The 14,421-nt window shown below is 42.2% G+C and overlaps 2 protein-coding genes across 3 annotated transcripts in view; both read right to left on the bottom strand.

The window, feature by feature from the left end:
* The window catches only part of LOC138570238 (cytochrome c), a 288,954-nt gene that overhangs the window by 242,950 nt on the left and 31,583 nt on the right, over positions 1-14,421 (bottom strand). The window lies entirely within an intron of this gene.
* FUNDC2 (FUN14 domain containing 2) overlaps positions 9,593-14,421 on the bottom strand; it is a 294,318-nt gene continuing 289,489 nt past the window's right edge. The window contains exon 5 of the mRNA XM_069648979.1: positions 9,593-10,350. Coding sequence (XP_069505080.1) covers positions 10,204-10,350 — 147 coding nt within the window. The 3' untranslated portion in view covers positions 9,593-10,203. The remainder of the gene's footprint in view (positions 10,351-14,421) is intronic.

Genomic DNA, 14,421 nt, shown 5'->3' with positions numbered 1-14,421 from the left:
CATTCTGCTTGTACCATTGTTCGGCAGAACATTCTTGGGCAGCAGAGTTCTTTGCTGTATACCTATATTTTGTGTGATTAAAATGTATCCTTGCAAGAATCTCTTGGTCTTTTTTCCCCTAGCAGGCTGTATTTTTTCTGGCGTGAGGGTTTATGGGCGTGCCTTCAGTGTTACAATAAAGAAGTACTCAACCCAAAATGCCACTGTGTCGATCATCTGATTCTGACTTACTACAGTTATTAAAGAAGAATTAGGACACATCTAGTACACAACATAATGAATCATTAACAATGGGAAAAAGGTTAAAGCTTACATTTCATTAAATAAATAGAATGATGGTGCGCTGTGTACTGCCTCCTAGTTCCCCAGCCCTAGCTCCGTCCTACTGGGAGATGCCCGGCACCAGCAGGTTTTAGCTCCTGGTCATCATATCTTAATTTCAAACCTTGTATAAATCCAAACCTTTAGTGACTCCTAACATCTTGAGTGCCAGACATTCATTATGATACTTCCTGCACAACCCTTCCACTAATCGCCTCCAGAGTTATACTTGAATTACACCATGAGTTTTACTTTTATCTCTGTTTTAAGTTTACTCGTCTGTAGTTGAGTAGGAGCTTCGGGGTTTGACATTATTTCTGAAGTGGAGTTTTAATCCTACTTTTGAAAAGGTTGTAGGGGAGGGGATGAGTTGCATGGGAAACAAATATTCGGAAAAATGGTTATGTGTAATTTTAATGTAATTGCAGGTATTTTAGGTGGATTGCTTTGTGTGCAACTAGTTTCGGTGACTTGTGAATCCCAACTGGGAAAGTTCCCTTGAGCTACTGAAGTCTCTTTATTGGGAGACTTTTTCTTTTAACCAGTGCCTTGTATTTTCTAGTTCCAGCCTTGTGGCACAACTGGATCCAGTTCCCATACCCACATGATCCTACATACCTCTCGTCTTTTAATAGTCTTGTCAGTGCTAATTTACCTCTGTTGCCATGTCCTCTTCTGGACTTAACAGAATGAAAAGCCCATGTCTTATATTTAACTAATGTAGATCAGATAATGACACAGTGACATGTATTCTGACCTCTGATAATCCCAGCCTCTTGCTCCAATGAAAGGAACTTCTGTTTAGTGCCAAGATGGCTAATATCATTGTTATGAACTGAGAGCTTTAAACTACAGTGCACCCTGCGCTCACTCCTCCTAAGTCTATGACTATCAACTCCACTCACATAGCCAAATACTTTGCTGCAAAAATGTCCAAAATTAGATACTCTCTCCTCACCTTACTCACACTCCCTCCTGCTACATTTTACAATCTGCCTACTCTACCATCATCCTCTGCCTCTATCTCCCATTTTAGTCGCACTAATACTGACGAAGTGCTATCTCTACTGATGACGCCTAAGCCAAACTGTGCCCTTTCAAACTCTCTTGCTCCTCGGCTAGTCAAGCATATTGCCCCTTTAGTGGCCTCTCACCTTGCAGAACTTTTCAACCTTTTCATTCGACTCTGCTTGCTCTCCCTGTTCTCAAAACAGCCACAGACTTTCCTCTCATAAAAAAGCAAGGTGCTGACCCGAAACTACCCGCTTACTTTCACCCTGTGTCTCTCCTTCTGCACTACTCTAAAGTCCTTGAAAGGGTTGTGTACAACTGTCTTACCAATTTCTTAGACATCTACAACCTTCAAGTCCCCTACAAGCAGGTTTTTCGCTCCAGTCACTCCACGGAAACTGCTCTCATGAATGTGTCATACTTTATCACCTCTGTTACGCACTCCAACCTATCCTCTACCCTAATTCTCCTTGACCGGTCTGCTGCCTTTGACACTGTTTGGAATTCACAATTGAGCTATTACCTGGATTGAATCCTACCTTGCACTTCGCCAAGCCTCTGTCTCTTGGAGCAACAACACCTCCCAACTCACTTCTCTAACTGTTGGTGGTCCACAAGGCTCTGTCTTAGGTCTGCTCCTCTTTACACTCTACACCTCTGCTCTTGGGGCACTAATCTCCTCCTTTGGGTTATCATACCAACTCTTTGCGGAGGACACCCAAATCATATTCTCTTTTCCTGAACTCTCCTCTGATTTATCTATCAAAATGTGCAACTGTCTCTCTGCCTTTAAATATTCATTGTTCTCTCTGATGTTAAACTCCACCAAAACATATGTGGTCTTCCCTGTCAAAAGTTCTCACTCATCTCTTCCTCTGCCTATCCAGTTCCCGCCTGACACTCTCCCCTACTCTTCTTTAGCCAGAAACCTTGGCGTCATCTAGCACCCTTCTACACCTTCTCTACTTTCATCTCCAAAACAGGAACAGCAGCTCGCCTCAGCCTCCTAAATATTAGGAAAATGAGGCAATTCCTTCCTTTCAGCACTGCCAAACATCTCTTAGCCCCTCTTGTTTTCTCTAAACTGTACTACTGTGTCAGCATCCTCTTTGCTCTCTCCAACTATGCTTTCTGTCCTCTCAAGAAGATAATTAACTTCACTACCAAGACTCTCTTTGAGCTCTCTCGCTTCACACCTACTTCCTCATACCGTCACCAAGTGCTCTTCTGCCCACGGGTCCGGAGCACTATACAAATAAATAAAACAAACCAAACAAGCTGAATGGCAGATGATTCAAAACAGAGCCAGATTTAAATGAGTTTTCCTGATTCACAAATGTATCCACGGTAAGGCACCACTGTATCTATCCTCTAACTCTACAAGCCTTCTTGTAATCTCTGCTCTGTAAGGGAGGCATGGTATCACAAGCATGACATTGACACAAGTACAATTTGTAAAACCTTTGTTAAAGTGTCAGTGGGGTTGGAGAACCTCCTACGTTTCCCTATAGCTAGGATGGGAGTAGTCTCGACCATCAAATCATAAAACAGTCCTAGTTATGTCCTTCAAATCAAAATGGCCTACACTAACAAAAACCTAATGCGTGCCCGATATCTAGTACAAAAAGTGTAAAAAAGAATATATTAATGTAAATGAAAGTCAGTGTTCAAAAGAATAAATGTGGCTAAGTCAGCTCTCTTCTCCCCGTTGGACAGCAGGGAATAAGGCGATCCTTGTGGACAAGATGACGCACTCAGGCTCTTAACACAAAGGCAGTGAAAAACGTGGATCGAGGCCCGCCTGGCCTTTCACTGTAAAGTCTTGCTTTCCAGTTTCTACAAACACAGTTTAACAAAATGTTCACAGCAATCTCCCTCTGCTGGGCTCAGGCCTTTTAAAGCAAAAGTTCACAGTGGTCCCCCTCTGTCGGACTCAGACCCTCTCACAGCAAAGAGTCTGTATCATTTGCATGTGTTCCCTTCCCCAAGCTTAACTCACATCTCTGAAGGATTTCCTTCCCCTAACTTATTAAACTTCTGGTCTCCCTCAGTCGGGCTGGGACTGCTTCCTGATGTCGAAGACTTTCGAATATGCAAGGTTTTTGTGACAGACCTCCGCGGGACCAACTCGACTTTCCAGCTTTCAACTCACTCTCATGTTATTTACCCCAGTGATTTCTGGTATGGGTAGTTCACTGTATTATGCATCAGCTTTTACAGTTCATTCACTTTCTCTTCCCAACCTTGTCACCTTTCCCGGAGACTTTCGAGTGGGCTACTTTCCTTCGCCGGGCCACTACATTACTCAGTAACGCTAACTTTACAGCCATTGTTAATTCAAAGTTCAATCGCAGGTCTGCCTTTCCTCGAGTCTCACCAACACGCATGCAGCCTTCAGTGCTCCGATATAATGTTGCCACTTCAATCTCTCTGCAGCACACACCGGTCTCTGCCATTGCGTGCCAACTCGCTGGCTGTGTGCGTTTCTTTCTGGTCTTTTACTTTCTTCAAAATTGCGAGTCAAGGTTAGTACTACAGGGTTGGCCTCTCCTCCCCAACAATGCCATTGACCCGGCAGGGTCGTTGGCATCCTTGAAACTCAATCCAGCCTTCTTGTTTGGGATTCAGCCATCTCCATGTATCCTTCACAAGGGAACTGCTGGTGTTTTCTATCCATGGCTCTCGTCCTTCGTTCCGTTGCTCTTCTCCAGTAGGTACGCCTTCGCCCCAGAAATTCTGCGCTTGTGTTCCGCCTTGCTCAGAATGTGTCTCTATGTTCTGCTTAGAGTCAAGTGCCTGACTTTGCCTGACCCAATTAGCGGGACATGTCCAATGCAACGTATAAGAGTTAGCATTGTTACTCTCAGTCCTCGACCTAGTGTTTGTGTGGAAAAGGATGTCAGGTGTACAGGAAAGGGGGGATGTTAGGTGTACAGGAAATGGGGGAATACCACGTCTCACCATAGGCTGTCTCACCCACACTACCTGAAAACCCCTCACCCAGGTGATCCGCCTGCAATGGTCGACAGCCAAGGTCTAGATCCAAAGGCGATGGCTGTGCCCTGGCCACCTGAGAGAGATCCACAGGGATTAGCACATGAGACAACCCTTGGTTTCTCACAGCTCACCCTCTTCAACTACCCTTGTGGCTCCTCGCCCTGCCTGTGCTTCCTCTCGCTTCTGCTCTTTCTCTCTTCTTGCTCCACTTGCATGGAATCTTCTTCCCCCGGACAGCCGAGAAACAGTACACATGGATTTGTCCAAAACCAAACTAAAAACCTAACCTTGTGCCTCGAGTAACCCTTTTAACCAACCTCATCTGCCAGCTAGCTAACATTTTTCCCTCACCTCTAACCTGCGTCTGTCCCTCACTTCATCTGCCTCCACTCTAGCACTTCACCCATCATGGTCACTTAGAAATGTCCAATGTTGGTTGTCCCCAATGTATGTATGTCCACTTAAACAAAGTGCGTCAAGTGATTAGCGTGATTGTGTTGGCAGAGGAGCATTATACCAGACCTGTTGGGAAGCTGTGCTGCGTTACTCTGGTGTGCTGTCCCGTTAAACCTAATCACATAAAAAGACTTCTGGAAAGCGAAGTGCATCAAGTGATTAGCTTGATCAGCGGTGGGCACGGGTGATGCCACTGTATCGATATCCGAGCGGTGCTTGCTGTTTAGGGCCAGCTTAGACCTGGGTCATCCCCCATAAACGCAGCGAGGATTTTGTCACTAAAACCCTACCTCCGGCACCAATGAGGAGAAGAATTGTATCGGAGCATGTGATATACGCAAGTGGCAAACATGGGGTTCTGCAGCGGCAGGGCATGGCGCGAGGTAAGAGTGTCCCAGTATTATACGCCAGCAACATTGTTTTCTAAATGTGCACTGTGCGGAAGGTTCAGTATTGCTTCCCATTATGCCGGGAAAAGTTCCTTGTAAATAAAAATTATTATCTTCGGAATAATAAGACGTATGAGAAGTCAAATGGATACTAGAGAGCTGTAAACTCTGATGCCGGTTCATGAAGCCTATGTGAGGCTACTTGCAATCATGATTGATCAAATGAGGGCACTTTGGCACGAGCACCCCCCACTGCAGCAGGCCAAATAACCGACTTTTTAAAACAGAATTTACATAAATCCGGTGCCGAAGCTGCTACTGCGAATGCTTTGGCTGAGGAAGTGGTTCTCTCTGAGGGGGTCCAGCTGCCTCCTGCAGATCCAAATACTTAATTCTTTATTGAAACTTTGCTATTCGCTGTGTAACAGTGTCCGTTCATCTACTCACAGACCCCCTTTGATTGGAAACACGCTGCATATCAACGGTGAGAACTGTACACCCCAAAGTGTGTCGGCCATGGTTACTACTCCGCGTCTTTCAGGGTCTCCTACTTTGTTTTCTTCCCACCAATTAGCTGCAGCTGTTACTTCATCGTCTAATTTAGAGTCTACTCATCATGTAGACGTCAGTAAACCTATGGCTGCTAAACTATGATCAAGAGTGAGCACTCGTCTCAGGTGTTTTACACCTTGCTATAAAAATCCTTTTAAAATTGTTTGGCTACATACAGGAGGATGCTCAGAAGCAAGGTGAGCAGATGTCACAATTGCAACTGTTCAGTTAGAGGCCACCACGCTGATGATAATACAGTCTCAAGATCAGGAAGACTCTAATGCCCAAGTGGGATTGCTTTCCCAATCGCCACTTAGATATCCAACCCACAAGCAAATTCGTAGGAGGAAAAAACTGAAAAGGGCTGGAGGGCGAAAGATAGGTTTGGAGGTTGTCCGACTTAGTGACGAGTCAAATAAGCCTATTAAGTTGACGATTGTCACAATGGAGAACCAGAGACAGCAGATCAAGAAAGCCAAGAAAAGAGCATTGCGAAATAGGAAAAAACAGCAACTAAATGCGGGCACCATAACAAGTTGGCTATTGAATGAAAATGAGGCTAGTGTTATTGACCTGGCGACCCTGAGCTCTTGTCAGACTGGCTCTCCAGCAAAATAAGAAGAGGTGCAAAATCTAAACAAGCTGCATATGGCCTCTGTGGTACCTTTGGTATCAACGGTAGGTGTGGCACTTGTATGACGGGAGCCGAATCAGGATCCTCATGGTGACCCCAGCATTGTGGCAAAATTGGATGCGTGCATATTATCTATAAGGAACAAATCTAAGTTAATTGAGCCAGTATAATTAGGCTCAGGGGGTATGTCACATGTACATTGTTGTTTACCACTGAAAGGCACTTTAATAAGAGCTCAGTATGAATTACTTGAGTTTTTGGCTTATAAATTAGATAAGGTACTTTCTCCCTCAGTGCAGGTTGCTTGTTGTGACCACTGTTAAAACTCTTTGAAAAGTGTTTGCCTTCCTGCACCACTAAAAACTGCTATATCCGCGGAGGGTTTTGACAACGTGAAAAGATGGCTGTAGTTGAAAAGCCTGTGGTCGGGCATTGAGGGTGCGCAAAAGTGAGAATTTGAGTTGGATTCCTGGAATACATGGGGCCATTCTCACTTTTTACAGTAGGGGCCCTTGTTGGATTATTTGCTTGAATACCCTTTGTTTATGTTACAGGAAAAGAGCCAAGGGACGTTTGTTTGTTGGATTAATAATAAGGGTAAAACAGGAGTTAAATTCCACTCAGATATCACCAATTGATATGGGTGGTAATGTACTGGCAGTAGACTTGAGGGGCAAACTAAAGTACAATGTATAGTGGTGATCAATGTATACAACCCGCCTGATGGCCGGGGAACAAGTGATATAGTTGGCCATATGTATTTCATCACAACAAAATGGGTTGAGGGCCCGGAAGAAGATCTTATCTATTTGGGGGTGGAGGATCTAAATGCCAGGTGTGGTGAATCCTCTAACCCAGATAAATATTGAACTATATCTTCTGATAGTAAAATGGTTAAAAAAAAACAGCAAATGCCATAGTCAAACGTTGGTTGCTGTTCTTGAGGGAATGGGATTTGGTAATCTTGAATGGGAGGACGTGTCATGATTCCCCTGTTAAACCTACTTGCCATCCAACCTATGTAGGAAAAGTGAGTACATTTCAATGTATGTCGTAGGCCTTCCAGTGACCATGCCCTACGTATCCTCTGGTGGGACTTAGAGACACAGGACCAGGGGCTCTGGGGCCCGGGTGATTCAATTCCGAATCAGGCAGGCAATCGCTTGTCTTGGTCGGAAGGCCTGTCGCACTTTGAGGCTTGAGCTGAAGGATGTCAATACTATCTTGACTCATCAAACAGCAGATGGTTTTGAAACATGGTTGGCTACTTTTGCTCATAAAGTCAGAATGGCCAGGTGTAAACCCCTGATAACTTCTGATAAGAGGCAAGCTCACCTGCATAATGCTGAAATCCAAAAAGCTAAATGCTTACTCTATAAAGAGCTGCGGACATTACAAACTGAAAGGGATTCAGTATTTGCGTTTCATAGGGAGTCTAGAAGACTGAAAACCCAATACCATAATTGGCCTAAACGGAAGAGACTCATGGGTTTGACTGTAAATTGGCAGGGTATTTTGGGGGCCTTAAATGGTGGTAACCCCAGGCATATGTGGCGAGTATTAAATCTAGCCAGGGGGCTGGCTGATTTATCAATCTTAAATCCAATTTCTGAACAGTCCTGGATGAATCATATCGAAGATAGAACGTTTGATCCTTTAAGGGACAATGCTGAATTGGCAGTTAGTGCCCATGAGTGGCCCCTGTATTTTAGTCTTGATAATGAGGTGCCACATTATTAAATTGAAGAATTCTAGGGCACTGGGCCAAATGGCTTTTCAGCTGCTGTCTTGGAAGGCGGACTACGGGCTCTGGGCAGGTTGTATTCTACGCCTTATTTGGTAAGGTATGTGGGGCACGTAAGATTCCAGGGTCCTGGAAAAGGTCTATTTTGGTCCTCATTTTTAAATCTGGGGATGGTTTGCTTCCAGAAAATAACTGATTATTGTCCCTTTTAGACATAACCGGCAAATGTTTTCTCAGCGTACTTGTTAGAGCATCTACAGACTTGGGCTAGTAATAATATCTTGCATCGGTTTCAAATGGGTTTTCGCCAAGGATCTAGTACGATGCATAATATTCGACTACTAGATACTATAATTCCACAGGCAAAATGCAGACGTAGTCCCTCTGTATATATCACGTTTGTGGATTTCCAGTTGGCTTTCGATCAAGTGAACCTCAAGTTGTTATGGGAAAAATTGAGAGGTTGGGGTTGTCCCAGTTGGTTACTTCAGATAATTTTGGTACTGCACTCAGATACTATGGGCCAGATCTGTTTGGAAAATGATGGACTGCTGTCTAGACCCATGCGAATACATAGGGGAGTAAAGCAGGGTTGCATACTCGTAGTCCTTCTTTTCAACCTTTATATTTTCGATCTGCCGGCAAGAATGGCATAGAGTGCAAAATGCCCCCCAAAATTGCATCATGTCCAGTACCAGTTATTCTTTACACGGATGACCAGCTCTTGACAGAGGTTCCATGTCATTTCATTGCGGGATGAAATTTTGCAGGTTTTTTTTCCGCAGATATTATAATGAAAAAACTAATTGAATTCTTTTTTTTGCAGAGTCTGGGGGAGCTCCTGCCCCAAGCCTCCCATCCCTTTCAATTTTTTTATCTAATCCCGAACACCCGATATATATATATGGTTCTAACCCCTCCTAAACATTTAGAAGAGTTTTTTCGTTATAAAAACCACAGCAAAAAACCAAGCAAAATGTCATTCCGCTATGAAAGGACTCCTACCCTTGACAGGTATGAAATCGATGCTGAATGAGGTGGGTCTTTATGCGAATGAACATGGGTTATCTGTGAATTTAAAAAAGACAAAGACTATGTTAGTCTCTGCGATGAAGGTAAAGAAACAGCTGCTGAATACTAGTCTGGGGCCTATTGATTATACAGACAAATAGCAGTATTTGGGTCTGGAGATGTCGAATGTTTCTGGATATAGTGCCATAGTTGAAACTAAGACTAGAAGTTTGCAAATCAACATGCCAGGTTTTCCTTGGAGGGTGTGCTAGCTCTTTACAAGCAGTGGTTTCCCCTTCCCTTTTATATGGTCTAGAGCAGGGGTCTCCAACCTTTACATTGGCAAGAGCTACTTGTAGTTAATGGGCAATAGGCAGGAGCTACTGAAGTGTTGATGTCCAGGAGTGTGAGAATGTGTACCAAGATTCTTTTGTTCAGTCTATTTGCTCTTTATAGACAAAAGGAATAACAAATGCATTTAACATATTAACAACTTAAAAACATCTTTATTTCACTATCTTTTTATTAGTAGCTGTCTCCTAGAAATTGTTGAGCATATCAGAATGTGGGAAACTATTCGGGACATTCAATGTGAAGGCTGACACTGCTTGCTATCCACCAGTGCTCAGTAATTTGGTGCACAGCTTGAAACAGCACAGCACTCAGATGCTGTCAGATGGGATCAAAGTTTTGATTTCAGGAAGTTCATCTGAAAAGGGCAGATTCAGAGATAGACACTCCTAGTGCAGATACATTCCTTGTCAGAGGGTTTACACCCAACTGCACACCTCACATGACAGACATACATTCAGGACAGTTTTTAAAATCTTTTACAACAGACTCAGTCACTGGAGTCGGTGCCTCCCACACAATTCACAATCAATAAAAGTCCATTTGTTTTTCATCAAATAATTAGTAACTTTGAAGGATGCCTCTCTAACAGCATTTGCATTGCAACATTTAGTTTACCTTCTCTATAGGATCGCAGACGGCTTCCTTTAGGAACTTTATTTTCAAAATTTGAGTGTATTATTGCTAAATGCCTATCAACATTACACTTTTTTCCTCACTGTGATGGGCACCGTAGATTAAAGATGCACATTTTCTTTGTATCCTGGAAGAAAAGAAACTGGTTTCCCACTCTGGATGGAAATGGAAATCTTTTGTCTTTTGTTGGATGGTGCATCCACATCTGCCTCCAGGAATCCAAACAAGGGTTTGTGTCTTTCTTGGGGCTGCATGTGCAATAAACAGTTTTATGAGTATTTCAATCAATGTATTATGTTTTTTTTAAATCAGCATAAACCATGTTTTGCTTTTTCAAAATAAAATCCTCTGCCAGTTTAGCATATCCCCAATTCATGCAAATTGCTCAAGTGCAAAGTCACAGAATTCAGCCAAGGAAAAGTAGCCCACATCATACTTTGTTGACTAACCTTAAATGTTCTTATGTCAAAATAATTGGCAAAATTGGAAAAATGAACACACAGAAACCACGTGATCAAGTTATATGCAAAAGGTGTAAATCACAGGGCTAAAATAACATTCAGTTATGATATGATCGTTTATTTATATAGCACCTGTACACAATGTGTTTCCAAGTGCTTCAAGGCAAGGGAGGGCACAAGGGAAAATACAATGACATTCCTACAGGCCATGAACAGTAAGAATGTGAAATTTACTATCATACTCGGCCTGCTGACATTTCAGATAGTGCAAGTGCTAAGGAAGGGAGGGGGAGAGTGGGAAGGAAAAGGAAACAGACAGTTGACTACCGTACTAGGCCTGACAACATTTCTGGTAGAGCCGGAGAAAAACAAAAGGTGAGGGAGAGGGGTGCAGAAAGGGAGGGGAGGAACAAAACAAGCAACTATCGTACTAGGCCTGACGACATTTCAGATAGTGCTGGAGGGGGGAGGAGACAGACGAGGTTGCTATCATACCAGGTCTAGGGACAATTCTGATAGAGTAAGTGCCTAGAAGAAGTGAGGAGGGGAGGAGAAAGGGAGAGGAGGAGAGAACAGAGAGTAAGCAGTCAAAGAGAGTGGAGAAGCAAAAGGGGAGAGTGAATACAATTGCAGAAGTCAGTAGTAACACATAATGTTGCAAGCCAGGATACAAGATGAAGATGGGAACAGCATGAATCAGGGCCACCATGAGTACAAGATGCAAAGGAAGTCCAGCATGAGAGTTAAGAAGGGTGACGCATTGTGAACCATTGAAGTCCATAAAAGTCAAGTCCAGCATTGGCCACAAGACTGTGATGGTCAAACCAGAATGTATTATGACAGAGTCCTGCATAAGTAGGCTGGAGGGGGAGTTGTATAGCAATGGTTCTAGGTCAAAGTTTCGAATGCAAAGGATCGAATGACCAAAGGGTCGAATCAAAAAGACTGAAAACCAAAGGGTCGAATAATTTTTTTTTTTTTGGGGAGGACCCTCCCCAAACACCAATTTTTGCGGTAAAAACCACTTTTTTTCCAAAACGGAAACCAAAAAAAAATATTTAAAAAAAAATAAATTCGACCCTTTTGTTTTAGGTCAAATTGACTCTCACCTTTGGCATTCGATCCTTTTGAATTCGATACTTTAACTGGACACCTGTAGCAATGACTTGAAACATGCACAAATCATATAACAACGCAGCCAAACAATATACAATTCTTTACATAAAGATTTCGAGTAAAGAGTATGGTTTAGGTGAGGGGTGACTAATTCATAATGGGTAGCGACCTGATACCCATCTGACCTTTAGGAAGGAAGCAGTAACACAGAGAACAGCTCACGGAATCACCTCCTCTCCATACAGGAATCATGCAGGTCATTCTGGTGCATGGCCAATGGGCCATGCCTGGCTTGCATGTGCAGCTCCCTCAAACATATTGGATGGTGTTTTGCCAAATTGTTAACAGAAACACTGCACATAAATTGCACCATTTCAACACAGTATTGAAATTCTGAAACCCCCCTGCCAGAATGTGAACATATTCATAGAGGTTCCTCACATATCTCTGTAGATCTCCCCATTAGTGTCCAAAGCCAAAGGGGATCAACCCTATTCATTGTTCTCCCATCCCATGGCTCTCCCTGTATTCACCATCCTGTTTTGTACAGTGCTCTGTTACTTAGTAACTGGGGGTAAGCTATATTAATCCTAGACATGTTAATGTATATACATACAAACCACTGCTCACTTTTCCCCCCTAATTGCTTTATTTGTATTTTTGTTTTCGTAAAACAAAGGCTGAACCAGAACTCTCAAATCATGATTTTGGCAAATGCGACTCTACATTCCTGTTTCGTTTTTTTTTTTTAAATGTAGTCACAAGCACCAGAATGCATTCCGCTTGTAGTTTTTCACATTTACATAAGTGTAAAATTGCTGTTAGTGGTTTAATTCCTATATTGGGTCATGCATCGATGTTGAGTCCTTCACATCACATCAAATTTCATCTTAATCTTAGAGTTGGGGTACTACTGCCTTAAAATAGAGAACTCAGTATGTTCAATTAAAAATAAATCAGTTTCACCATTAACATCAACACTTAACATTAGATGTAAATTTTGTTTCTTGCAAGCTGAGACACGGATTGTCTTTTTCCACACACACGCGCACACACACACACATCCACACTGAGCAAAAAACGATTACACCTGTACCTTTATTTTCCCCTTTCTGATTGAAAATCTTCAAATACTAGCCTGCAAAGTAATGGTAACCAATAAAAATCTAAAGAAACACAGTGAGACTGAAACGATCACAACCCCTGCTTTGTTTCACACGGCATGCAGATTTATGCACCCCTTTGCTTTTTGATCAGCCATCATTTGCACCTTATGGTGACAATGGCCACAACACACATTTCCTATTTGCTTTTGTTATTGATTTGTAACCCCTTGTTGTGACACTGTCTGAGCCGTTCAAGCCCAGATGCAGACCCTCCTCTCACTGTGCACACAGCTTTTGACTGTTTGCTTTGCAAGAAGAAGAGATTGAGGCGGCAGGGGAAGAGGCCCAGGGACTTCAGACACCAAAAATAAACATAGTGCTCATTTTGGTTTCTGATGCAAAGAGCTCGCGATCTACTGGTTGGAGACCCAGGCTCTAGAGGCTCTGGCATTCAAGGATTTCAAGTGGTTAAATGTGGTGGAGAGCTCTTTATGGCACAGTGTTTTGAGGTTGCCACAATCTGCTTCAGTTGACTATGTCCGTTTGGAGCGTGACTTGGTTTCATTAAAGGCTCTATTTTTTTTTTTATTTTTATTATTACTTGTTGTTTTTCGATATCAAAATCTTTACAACAACGGTTTAAAATCTTGTTCTATCATATAAAAATCAAGTTCAAACATAACAAGCAAAGAATATAGCAAGCAAAAAATAACAAGCAAAAAGTAAGAAAAAGAAAAAAAAAAGAAATATAATGCAAAATACAAGACAATAAAGATAGAACATACTAAAAACTTGAATCCACTAAAGAAATATAATGGACAATACAAGACAATATAAATAGCAGCATACTAAGAACTTGATAAAAATAAATTCGATTCAGCCATTCAAGCATATAGCTGAAATATATCGGATCAGCCCTGAGCCTTCCAGAGTGATATTACTGTTAGCAATTTGTATCAGCAATTTGTTATTAAAACTTGGATCTTCATTCATACATAACTTTGATATTTGCCAGCTTCTGCTCTATCACAGACAAAAAAAAATATAGATCGACAATCAATGACTGCCTATACCCCCACATACATTGTAACCACAGTAGTTCAGATTTATGATTTGATGATGTATCCACATAATTACCTAAGTATCTTAGGCGCTCCTTTGCGAAATATGAGCAATAAATCACAAGATGCTTCAAAGTTTCAATCGATTGAGCCTTACAGAATCTACAAGGATCTACATGTGATGATTCAATATTCCGCCAGCATTTTGTTCGTTCTTTTGTTAAGAACAAATTAAATCTGAAACGCATGTATGTTGTTCGTATCTTATGGCATGGAGCCTGCCTGATATAAGGGATTAAAGGTTTCTGCTTATGGCGAAAGTTTGCATATTCCTTGTATGCTGGATAATTGCCGATTTTATCGGCTATCATTGCCCAATCATGCTGAAATAATTTACTCTTCACAATTTGGGGCTGTTTAATTAGATCTTCTGTATCCATTGCTAACGCTATCAGATTTTTTTGACAGTATTGACCAGCAGCATAAACAGATTTCGGGATGCCATGCTTGAGCATTTTTCCTAAGTCTTCATATAAAGAGTTTGACACAGGGTCCAACATTTTAGCATAGCTGTC

Source organism: Ambystoma mexicanum, chromosome 2q, assembly GCF_040938575.1.
Source record: "Ambystoma mexicanum isolate Mex_15411 chromosome 2q, UKY_AmexF1_1, whole genome shotgun sequence".
In the NCBI taxonomy this organism is placed as follows: domain Eukaryota; kingdom Metazoa; phylum Chordata; class Amphibia; order Caudata; family Ambystomatidae; genus Ambystoma; species Ambystoma mexicanum.
The sequence above is the reverse complement of the archived record's forward strand: the minus strand, read 5'-3'. Positions and strand labels throughout refer to the sequence as shown.